The 12505-nt window shown below is 41.7% G+C and overlaps 1 protein-coding gene across 2 annotated transcripts in view; it reads right to left on the bottom strand.

Annotated features, from left to right (window-relative positions):
* The window catches only part of Acox1 (acyl-CoA oxidase 1), a 28382-nt gene extending 15944 nt beyond the window's left edge, over window positions 1-12438 (bottom strand). The window contains exons 1-3 of one of the 2 annotated variants that reach the window (XM_069992964.1): window positions 12242-12437; window positions 11854-12013; window positions 5184-5344 (exon numbers count right to left, since the gene is read on the bottom strand). In XM_069992964.1, the coding sequence (XP_069849065.1) occupies window positions 5184-5344; window positions 11854-12013; window positions 12242-12350 (430 nt within the window). In that variant the 5' untranslated portion in view covers window positions 12351-12437. Of the gene's footprint in view, window positions 1-5183; window positions 5345-11853; window positions 12014-12241 lie in introns of both variants that reach the window. The other variant, XM_069992965.1, reaches the window with a different exon arrangement.
* Between the last annotated feature and the right edge of the window lie 67 nt (window positions 12439-12505).

Raw genomic sequence — 12505 nt, 5'->3', positions numbered from 1 at the left:
GGAGAAAGGGACAATTTTGTTTTGTTTTTTTACTTAAACCAAGTATTTAATGTAAAAAGTTGATGATTCATGATAATGACTAAATATTACTTTAAAATCATTTATTATAAAATAACAAAGCACCAATACTGTATTGGCAAAGTGATAGCGAGTTCTTTGTAACTGTAACATCTCTCTATCCACAAGGTTCAAGACTGGAAAGGCTAACAACACACACACACACACACACACACACACACACACACACACACACACACACACACACACACACACACACACACACACACACACACACACACACACACACACACACACACACACACACACACACACACACACACACACTTAATAATAAATGGGGGAGGAATAAAATTAAAATAGCATCTAGGATATCAAGAGCAACAAAACACCAGCAATAATAAGCAAATTGAGAACAGAAATAGTCTATAAGGGAAAAAAAGAAAATCAACTGCATTGTTAAGATCATTCACTTAGAAAACCCAGTGAAGAGAAAGACAATTTATGAAGAAGCCTGAGTTCAATTCCCAGAATAAATAAAAATTTAAGAGACAGAATTCAAATTCCTAATGCAGCATGAATAAAAAATATGCAAGATGAAGGACAGCGCTCAGGCCCAGAGTTCAGGCCCCACGACCAGACCCCCCCCTCAAAAAAAATATATATATATGCAAGAGTTGACTGCTAGTGGCTCACACCTGTAATCCTAGCTATTTAAGAGGCTAAAATCTGAGGATCAGTTCAAAGCCAGCCCAGGTAGAAAAGTATGAGACTCTTTTTTTTTTGGCTGGTTATGGGCTTGAATTCTGGGCCTGCGCACTGTCCCTGAGCTCTTCAGCTCAAGAAAAGCGCTCTACCACTTGAGCCACAGTGCCACTTCCGCTTTTCTGGTGGTTAATTGGAGATAAGAGTCTCACAGACTTTCCTGGTCAAGTTGGCTTTCAACTGTGATCCATAGATCTCAGCCTCCTGAGTAGCTAGGATTACAGGTATGAGCCACCAGTGCCCAACTTGCCTACATATTTCTAAAAAACACTACAGGGGGCTGGGAGTGTGGCTTAGTAGTAGAGTGCTTGCCTTGCATGCATGAAGCCCTGGGTTCAATTCCACAGTACCACATAAACAGAAAAAGCCAGAAGTGGTGCTGTGATTCAAGTGGTAGAGTGCTAGCCTTGAGCAAAAGAAGCTCAAGGACAGTGCGTAGGCCCTGAATTTAAGCTCCAGGACTAGCAAAAAAAAACACTACAGGAATTTTTAATTAGTGTAGTATTACAGTCTTTATTTTCTTGGGAAGAGCGTTAGTCTTCTCAGATGAGAAAAAAAGACGGACAAAAAAGAAAAAAAAATACGTAGGCAAGAGTACCAAATACGTATATCTTGATATATTAACAATGGGTTTATCCTATCAGATTTAAAAATATATTACAAGCAACTAGACAAATTTATGTCAGAAGACAAAAATAATCAGTATAAGCCAGGCCCTGATTGCTCACACCTATAATCCTAACTACTCAGAAGGCTGAGATCTGAGGGTGGTGGTTTGAAGCCAATCTTGGGAAGAAAAGTCCCTGTGAGACTCTTATCTCCAATTAATCACTCAAAAACTGGAAGTGGGGCTGAGACTCAAAGTTGTAGAGTGCTAGCCTTGAGTAAAAGAGCTCAGGGACAATACCCAAGTCCTGAGTTAAAGCTATACAACCAACATAATAAGAAGAAAAACAAAAAAAAAGGAGGAGGAGGAGGAAGAGGAAGAAAAGGAGGACTATATAGTTAAGGTTCCAGAAAAAAAAATTAAACTATTACAAAATTCTCAGCAAGCTAGAAAAACAGGAAGGAGAGCCACTAGTTGACAGACGTAAGAAATCTAAGCCGAGGGCCAGTGGCTCACGTCTGTAATCCTAGCTACTCAGGAGGCTGAGATCTGAGGATCGCAGTTTAAAGCCAGTCTGGGCAGGAAAGCCCCTGACACTCCTATCTCCAATAAACCACTAGAAAACCTGAAGTGGCGCTGTGGCTCAAGTGGTAGAGCGCTGGCCTTGAGCTGAAGAGCTGAGGGATAGCGCCCAGGCCCAGAGTTCAAGCCCCAGAACCGACAAAAAAAAAAAAAAAAAAAGAAAACCTTATGGGATTCATTCTCACACTGTATCTTATACAAGTCAAAGCATGAAATATAAACCAAACCAAAGGAGAAGAAAACAGAAAATAATTATCCAAGTTATAGAAAGGAGAAAATTTGTAACTACTCAGAGTAAGCATGTTGAATACCTGAGGCTAAAAAATATTCAACAAAGCAGATAATAGTGGAAAAAAGATGGATATAACACCATCAGGTAAGATCAATATACAGATCCTATTTAAATACTTTAATACTTGAGAGGTAAAAAAAAAACCCCTCATTTTATACACAGAAAATGCAAACAGCAAGTCAAAATATGCAATAATATCCAGGATCACTAGGAATCATACTTTAAAACTTTATTTTTTTGCTAGGACTGGTACTTGCACTTGGCTCTCCCCACTCAAGGCCAGGTGCTCAACCACCTGAGCCATGCCTTGAGTTCCAGCTCTTTGCTAGCTCACTGTTTACTCTGCCGTCCCTACTGGATTGTCAGTCGCAGCCTCCTGAGTAGCTTGGACTACAGACCTGAGCTTATAGGCCTGATGCCCAATTAAAAAATTAAACATTTAAATGTTAGCTATCTATTAAAGTGACCATGTTGCTAGGGCTATGCAGACACAGGAACATTAAGATGTTACATATACTGTAAACTGGTTCTAGGAAAAGCTTGTAATTATGCAATAAACATTACAAAATGTTTATTCTCTCCAATGCAGTTATTCATCTCTGAGAAAGATATTCTGAAGGTACAATGCCAAAATGCCAGGTACCAATCCTAGAGACTTGTTCACGCCTAGACTATACCTCTAGCCCCAAAATACAGATCCTCCAAAGATGCTATTATCAGTTAGGTTCAGGTAGCTCATGCCTGTAATCCTAGCTACTCAGAAGACTGAGAACTGAGGATCACAGTTCAAAGCCAGCCTGGGCAGAAAAGTCTGTGAGACTGTTAGCTCTAATTAACCACCAGAGAACCAGAAATGGTGCTGTGGTTCAAGTGGTAGAGCACTCACCTTGAACCGAAGAGCTCAGGGACAGCACCCTAGCCCAAAGTTTAAGCCCCACAACTGACCAAAAAAAAAAAAAATGGTACTATCATCACTGCTGGTAAGGAAACTAGAATAACCCAATACTAGGGAAAAAATCTCATGGGAGTCCAAGAAGAAAAGGATCACTTGGGAGAGGATAGTGGAAAAGTTGTGAGAAAAAGACGAATGACAGAACAGCAAGTTCACTACCTGTTTTTCAAGTTTATAAGGAAGAAAAGTGTTTTGTTACATATTTACATTATCCATGAGGGGGAATCTACAAAGACATTGTAGCCTTCTTTTAGGAGAACTATATTATATAAGTAAGCTTTACATTCCTAAAGGATAATTTTCCTAGGAAACATCCCTACCTTGAACCGGTTGATATGTCTAAGAGCAAGCACACTACTTGCCTTGTGATCTAAAGAAATGTATGGTCATAATGGTAATGTTGGAGCAAGTTCTATAGGCCACTCCTTCAAACCCAGAATCCTCAGGGAGCACTCTTCTTCAGCACCGGCCATGACCTTTGACTAATGTCACAGAGCCAGTATCTGAAGTTTCCTGGCATGCATGCCTTTACAGGAAAGGCACACTCTAGAGGGCAAAGGTAAGCGGACAGGGACACTTTCTACAGGTGACTGGCTTGCCTCTTAATGGAGAGGGTCTCTTTTACCTATCTTCAGAAGCTAATATTGTCACATAATACAAACTAACCAACAAACCAACTAGCTTACATACATGTCAATGACCGAAAGTCAAGAAAGAACATAAAATTCCAGCAAGAAGCAAAACTTAATCTTACAAAAAGGCAAAATTGGCTCAAAATATACTGAAGTAGAGGCTATGTGGGAAAGAAAATTTAAAACACAAACTTGACTATAGCAACATGGGATCAAAGTCCAATTTTTTTTTTTTTTTTTTTTTTGCCAGTCATGGGGCCTGAACTCTGGGCCTGGGCACTGTCCCTCAGCTCTTCAGCTCAAAGGCTAGCGGTCTACCTGGAACCACAGCACCACTTCCAGCTTTTTCTGCTTATGTGGTGCTGAGGAATCGAACCCAGGGCCTCATGCATGCAAGGCAAGCACTCTACCACTGAGCCACCTTCCCAGCCGCTCAAAGTCCAATTTCTATTCTTATCACAGTAAGTTCAGAATTTCATTTCTTTTACTCTCAATTTGAAATTCAGGGAAAATAGATGTGACGTATTTTGTAAACAAAGGCAGAAGCAGCCCAATAAGCCCCAGGATATTCCACATCTTATGTCTCCTATGAATGATACATGATTATTAAAGTTAAATACAATCTACAATAAATACTAAACCAAGCCGGGTGCTGGTAGCTCACACCTGTAATCCTAGCTACTCAGGAGGCTGAGAGCTTAATATTGTGGTTCAAAGCCAGCCCAGGAAGGAAAGTCCATGAAACTCTTATCTATAATTTATCACTAAAAAGCTAAAAGTGAGGCTCTAGAGCTAGTTTTGAGCAAAAAAGCTCAGGGACAGTTTCCAGGCCATGAGTTCAAGCTCACACCACAAAGAATACTTGAAAAAAAAAATGAGAGTGCTATACTAAAAGCTATTTTAAGATTACAAAATCTGAATGCTGACAAGTTACATGGATCCATGCAACTTATGTACTTGTGTACGTGCAAACTCCAGGAAGGATGTATCTTCCTTGCCTTAGGCAACCTTTTGTCAGGTTGTAAATTCAGCACCTGTGTCCTGACTCTGGAATCCCAGGTGTTTAGGAAGGTGTTTATAGTAGAAACCATAAACAGAATCTAGTCTTCACTAGATTCTTCACTGATTGGGATCGACGTATTCCTTAAGCCAATTTCATAAATCAAAAAGCAACCGAATAACAAAATGAAATTTTTCCAGATTCTAACAATGCTTCTTCCTTCCCTTTCTTTACTCCTTCCTGTGATAGTGAGGGATGAGACTGAGTGGCTCCCACCTGGTTTAAATGGGAAGTCTTGATGTGGGTTGCCCATGGACCCTCAGATTCAGACTAACCGTGGCCCATTTCCGTCTGGGCGTAGGTGCCAATTATCTGGAGTTCCTGGGATGCGTTCAGCCATTTCTCTTGCTGAGCAGTGGTGCCCTGATTCAGCAAGGTAGGAATAAACATGGAGTAATTGAGGCCCACAGGTTCCACAAAATTGACCAATTGTAGTCTACAGGAGAGAAAAAAAAAGGATCTCAGCCTTACTCTAGAAACTGCATCCTACCAGTAACCATTCATTCCTATCAAATATGCTTGACCTTTCAGCATGAAGACTGAAAAGCTGAAACCCCTTTCTTATGAAATTAAATGTAAAACTAACCATTTACTATCTAAAAAGCCAAGAGCAGGACCTGAAGCATTTCAGCACCCCAATGCCCTTTCACCTTGACTTTTTCTGGTGCTGGAGATGGTAGCTAGAACCTCACATATACCAAGCACAGATTCTACCACCCAGCCACATCTCTAATTTCCAGATTTCTCTTTAAATCTACACTTAATCCAAAACAATTCATTCTGTTGGTGTTATCTGCTGGTTTGATGGGTTGGATTTTGTTTTAAGATCCCTATTTACATATTTACACACAAATGGTCACAAAACTCACCAAGAACACTTTCCACTTTTCAGTCTGTTTGATATACTAGTCACCAACACAACCTTTTCTGCTGATTAGAAAACTATTCTGGTAATGAAGGAAAAAGAAATTCTTGCAAATTATGACTGTCCAGATATTTTAGTATTTGTTTGTGCATTACTTTCAGGTTTGGCTTGTTTCAAAGACAAAATGACATTCCACAGAATATTTATAGAATTGTTAACAAAACCTCCTAAGAATAATTTTTTTTTTTTTTGTCGGTGGTAGGGCTTGAACTCTGGGCCTAGGCGTTGTCCCCGAGCTCTTCAGCTCAAGGCAAGCGTTCTTACTACTTGAGCCTCAGTGCCACTTCCGATTTTCTGAGTGGTGTATTGGAGATAAGAGTCTTGCAGACCATGATTCTCAGATCTCAGACTCCTGAGTAGCTAGAATGAAAGGCTTGAGACACTGGCACCTGGCTAAGAATAATTTAAAGTACCTTTCCCTAGATGATCTAAGTAAACATTATGAACACATTCGATGAAATAATCAAAATGGGGATTATACACCCTGGTTAACATTAGCTATGTTGACCTGTAGCTGTTCTAAGGGTCTGTTGTATACATTTTTCCTTACATTTTATTATTTTTCTCAAGTTTTTGATTGTAGTTGGCAAAAGTGGTATGTGTGTGTGCCTACACTTTCTATCAGTGTGACCAAATACCTGAGCCAAACAATTTAAGGAGTGGGGCTGGAGACTTTGCTCAGGGTTTCAGAGCTTTCAATCCATCATGAAGGGAAGGGTATGGCAGAGCTCGGCAGTGGAAACAGAAGCCTATTCTGTACTTTGACCTCGTTGTATACCTAAAGAGCTTAATGTACAGTTTACACCTCACCTAAGCAATCTTGACTTCTTCAGGCATAGCTAGAAATGCTGTCACCACCTGTTTATTCTGGCTTATGAAACAGCGCAGCACAGACCAAGGAAAGAAGGGAAGATCTTCATTCCACTGTGGGAGAGCCTAAAGCCATTCCCATAGCCTTAAAGGAAGCAGTAGCAAATGTACTGTATACGCTCTGATTGTCCTATTTCCTCAAGAAATCACAACTCACTTAGAAACAATTCTCCATGGAGGCTCTTAAATATTAAATACTTTCAATTAGCCAAAATTAATTAATTATTACAAGTGTTACCAAAGGAAGTAACTTTTGTGCCCAAGTTATGTTGGTAAAAGTCAACAAAAGCTGCTCATTAGCATCAGTGGAAAATGTTTTCTTGCTACCAATAGTTTCAATCATACATTGAGGGTAAAAGTCACTTTTAGTGGGGATTGTAGTTGAGTGGTAGAGTGCTGGTTTAACTAGTACAAGGGTCTAGATAGCAAGCAGAGGAGGAGAAAGAGAGGAGGAAAAAGGAGAGAGAAAAGGAGAGAAATAAAAAGAGGGAAGGAAAAAAAAGAAAGAAAATCACTTTTCAAGGATGCTGAGTCAAACATGTAAACCAAGAGATAACCAACTAGTAAACATCTAAATGAACAACAATTAAATACACAAATCTAAGCTAGGAGCATGGCTCAAGTAGTAGAATCCTTGCTTAACAAGCATGAGACCCTGAGTTCAATCTCTAGCTCTAGGGGGAGAAAATTCCATACTCTAGGACTTCTACTGACATCCAGAGTTGGTTTAAACTAGGAGTATGAAGAAAAGGCAAGGTAGTTTTCAAGAACGTCAAGGGAGCAGCATCTCACTTCCCTATACACAAGTTCCGTAATTCACAAAATGTACTTCTCACAGAAACAAGCACCAAAAGCCTGGTGAGATGGATACACAGACAGGAACGGCACAGTGCACAGGCATTCTGTGTTTTTCTAAAACCAACAGTCAGTTACACATTTCCAATTCCCTTCTAAATACACAGAGAGGAAAAGAACATACCAGAATTTCTGAGAAAAAAGCACTAATTAAGGTACCAAAACTGGTACAATGTCGTCACTCTATTTCACATGAGGGAAATGAGAGGGATGAGTAATCTAGTTAAGTCCTTTGAGAATTATAAAATGTTCCAATAAGGATATTAATTCAAAGGTAATTTTAGGAAACAGTGAAAAATGGCATACATACAAAAAAACCCATTAAATATTTTTGTTCTTAAAATACTAAGATTTTCTTTTTTGAGGCTATGTGAAATAACTCAAGAACAAAATACTTAAAAGAAGGCTTGTACTTAAATGCTTAATCCCTCCTAAAGTGCTTTCCAAGAAATAGCTTTAATTAATTTTATAATTTTTTGAGTGTGCTAGGGATTGAACACAGGGTCTTGAGCATGCTAAGCATGTGCTCTGCCACTGAGCTACGCCTCCAACCTCAAGCACACCAACTTTAAAAACCACAGATCCTAGCTGGACTCTGGTGGCTCATGCCTGCAATCCTAGCTACTCAGGAGGCTGAGATCAGAGGTTTGAGGTTCAAAGTTAGGGACAGTGTCCAGGCCCAAAGTTCAAGACCCAGGACCTGGAAAAACAACACAAAACAAAAAAAGCCACTGGCTGCAAAGATTAAAAAAAAATTAGAGCTGGGAAGGTGGCTCAGTGGTAGAGCGCTTGCCTTGCATGCCTGAGGCCCTGGGTTCGATTCCTCAGCACCACATAAGCAAAAAGAAAAAAGCCAGAAGTGGCGCTGTGGCTCAAGTGGTAGAGCGCTAGCCTTGAGCTGAAGAGCTGAGGGACAATGCCCAGGCCCAGAGTTCAGGCCCCACGACCAGACCCAAAAAATAAAAATAAAAAAATAAAAAAATAAAAAGCAAAAAGCTGGCTGGTGTCCATGATCTTTACCCCATATAAAAGAACTTTACCCTAGTTCATTGTGATTCATTAGAATCTGGTTACACATTATGAACCACAACAAGTTATGAAAATTACCCCTGCTCTGAAACATGTTGCATTATCCACTTTTAAAAAATCTCGCCAGATGCCAGTGGCTCGTACCTGTAATCCTAGCTACTCAGGAGGCCGAGATCTGAGGACTATGGTTCAAAGCCAGCCCAGGCAGGAAAGGCCATGAAACTATTTCCCATAAACCACCAGAAAACCGGAAGTGGTACTGTGGCTCAAGTGGTAAAGTCATTGAGCTGAAGAGCTCAGGGACAGCACTCAGGCCTGAGTTCAATCCCCAGGACCCACACACAAAAAAAATCTCTCTTCTTCCATTTGCTTTAAGAAATAGTGGGCTTAAATTTGGGGCCTTGAAGCATTTCTTTCCCTTTACCTGCTCTTAAACTTGAGCCACATTACTAATTCTGTCTGACTTCTTGCTGATTAACTGGAGGTTAAAAGCCTCTCAGGACCAAGGGCCAGTAGCTACCATCTAAAATCCTAGCTACTGAGGAGGCTGAGATCTGAGGATCACGGTTCAAAGTCAGTCTGGGTAGGAAAGACCATGAGACTCTTATCTCTAACCACCAAAAAGCCCAAGTTTCAAGAGGCAGAGTGCCAGTCATTAGTGAAAAGGCTAAGAGAGTACCCAGCCCCTAAGCTCAAACATTAGTAGTACTGGGACATCCACACAAAAAAGATCTTCCTAGATTTGTCTGCCTAGGCTGGCTTTGAACTCAGATCCTTAGATTTCAGCCTCCTGAGTAGCTAGGATTATAGGTTTGAGCCACAAGTGTCTGGCTAATTTTTACTAACTTTTTAAAGTACCAAAATTTGCTAGGATGTACTCTGGGCCAAGATCCCCAACAGCCATGAATTACAAACTTGAGAAACAAAAATAAGTATTTAACTGGGTATTTAGTATTTACACTGGTATTTATTAATTGATGATACTGTGACTTACAATAAATAAATATAAAGGTAAAACAATGAGTAAACAAACAAATGTTCAGATCAGTACTGGGGCTTGAATTCCAGGCTTTGTAATCTGGCTAGGTTTTTTAATCATGGTTGGAATTTTACCACTTTGAACGCTGAACCATGCCCCCCCCCCCCCCCCCCCCCGCTAGTTAACTGGAGATAAGAATTTCTACCATTTGTCTGCCGGGGCTGGCTTCAAACCCCCATTCCATCTCAACTTCCTAAGTAGCTAGGACTTCAAGTGTGAGCCATCTGTACAGTGCTTGGGTAACAGAGGATTTTTTTTTTTTTTGGTCAGTCTTAGGGCTTGAACTCGTTGCCAGGTGCTGTCCCTGAGCCTTTTTGTTCAAGGCTAGTAGTGCTCTACCACTTTGAGCCACTGTACTACTTCCAATTTTCCAGACTTTTCTGCTAGGGCTGGATTTGAACTGCAGTCCTCAGATCTCAGCCTCCTGAGTAGCTATTTTTTGTTTGTTTGTTTGTCAGTTGTGGGGCCTGAACTCTGGGCCTGGGCGCTGTCTCTTAGCTCTTCAGATCAAGGACAGCTCTCCACCACTTGAGCCACAGGGCCATTTCTGGCTTTTTCTGCTTATGTGGTGCTGAGGAATTGAACCCAAGGCCTCATTCATGCAAGGCATGCACTCTACCACTGAGCCACCTTCCCAGCCCCCAGAGAGTATTTTTGTTGGATGAAACAGTCGAGTTGTGGGAAAATTTTTCCAATTTCTTTGGGGATTTTCTTCCAATAAGCTAGTTTATGTTCACAATAATAACCAATCAACTTGTAAACAGACACCAAATGCAATAGTGGCAGTAGTATAAGGGAGTTATAATTACATGTGTCATCCATTTTGGTTCTTGAAAATTCATAAATTTCATTTTTTAAGGTACTATGAATTGAACCCAGGGTTTTGAACATGCTAGGCAAGTGACCTCCTATGGAAGCTACATCCCTAACCTAAATTTTAACTTTTTTTTTTGTTGGTCATAGGGCTTGAACTCTGGGCCTGGGCACTGTCTCTCAGCTCTTCAGCTCAAGTCCAGCACTCTACCACTTGAGCCACAGGGCCACTTCTGGTTTTCTGAGTGGTTTACTGGAGATAAAGAGTCTCATGGACCTTTCCTGCCTGGACTGGCTTTGAACTGCGATTCTCAGATCTCAGCCTCCTGAGTAGCTAGGATTACAGGTGTGAGCCACCAGTACCTGGCCCCAAATTTATTGATAACAATATTGGAGCTATTGTAAGATGTAACAACCTAACAGAGATGCTCAGGAATGAATATCCTCAGAAATGCTTTAAGCCAAAATAATCTTGTACTAGAGTGTTTACTAAAGCTAAGGAGAAAAATATCCCTATTTCTATATATTATTAAAAAAGCACAAGAACAGATTGTCTGAAAAAGGAAATACTCTCTCCAACACTAAGACCAAAGCAGGCATGTTTTTATACACTTGATCTTAACCAAAAGACCAAGAAAGTGACCAAGGTAGATGCTTATGCCCAAGACATCCATTTAACTCTCAATAAATTCAGCAATGCTGGCTTCTTAGAATTCCATATTCCTTCTGAGGCTGACTGAGGTTCTTCATTCACCCTTCTATGAATGAAGATTGTCATCAGCAAATAAAAATATGATCTGCTACTGCCTCAAAATACTTAAAATGTCTTGGGTCATCAACTGAAAAAAAATCCTTCAAAATTCAGAAAACGTAGCTAGCTTCCCTTTTATAAAACAAAGGACTAGCTATTTTACATTTAAATAACTCAAATTTAAGATGCCTAGAGCAAAATAATCTTTTTTTTTTTGCGGGGGTGGGGGTGTCCGTTGGTGGGGCCTGAACTCTGGGCCTGGGCGCTGTCCCTCAGCTCTTCAGCTCAAGGCTAGCGCTCTACCACTTGAGCCACAGCGCTACTTCCGGCTTTTTTCTTTTTGCTTATGTGGTGCTGAGGAATTGAACCCAGGGCCTCAGGCATGCAAGGCAAGAGAGCTCTACCACTGAGCCACTTTCCCAGCCCCCAAAATAATCTTTAAATGAGATTTTGGAGTTGAGAATGAGAACTCTAGCATGTTGATTCATGCTAGATACCACAGAAATCACATTACTTTTCCATACGTAAATCCTTAAAGTGACATGATACTTCCAACTTGGAACCTTCAAATAAATGTCAAGCACAAACACCAACAACCTCCAAGTAACTGTACAGTCTGGACTTGGAGTATTTTGCCCCGGGCTAAATTAAAAGCATACCTACCTTTTAAACCACATGATTTCATTAGGGTCTGCAATGCCAAACTCCCTTATCTTCTTTACCATGATGGCACTCTTCTTGACAGCCGCCTCATAACGCTGGCTGCGAGTGAGGAAGTTATAGTCCTCATGCTGGAAATCTGGGTCATTCACAATCAAGTCCTCTGCAAAGAGAGTGAAGAAGAAGAAGACTGACATCACCTCTCAATCAGCAGGTCTGAATAAAGGGCGGTGTGCCCCCCCTCCAACCCAGCCACAGGACGCCCTCACTAGTGGGGGCTCCCCCCTAAACCTCACAGCGCCCTCCTCCGTTCCTCCCCAAGGTGAGGTCCCAAGCCTGGCGGGGGGTGGGGGTGGGGGTGGGGCGGGGAGGCTCGGCCGGCCGCACTCACCGATCTCCCGACGGCGCCGGGTGTTCTCGGGGCCCCCGTCCAGGATGTGTGTGATGAGCTCCGGGTTGAAGGTGGCGGAGGCCCGCTCCCTGCGCAGGTCGGGGTTCATGGTGTCGGCCAGTGCCAGCGGCGGAGGACGGAGCAGCAGCGATGGCGGCCAAGTCCGACTCTGCCACTCCAGCTGGTGCCCAGCCTTAAGAGCGGTCCCCCTCGACGACGCCAGGCCCCGCCCGGCCGGCCCGCCCCGCCCGGCCCGCGCGGCCC

This window comes from Dipodomys merriami, unplaced genomic scaffold, assembly GCF_024711535.1.
Source record: "Dipodomys merriami isolate MVZ:Mamm:240054 unplaced genomic scaffold, mDipMer1.0.p SCAF_42, whole genome shotgun sequence".
Taxonomy (NCBI): Eukaryota; Metazoa; Chordata; class Mammalia; order Rodentia; family Heteromyidae; genus Dipodomys; species Dipodomys merriami.
This window is presented reverse-complemented; position numbering and strand designations above follow the sequence as displayed.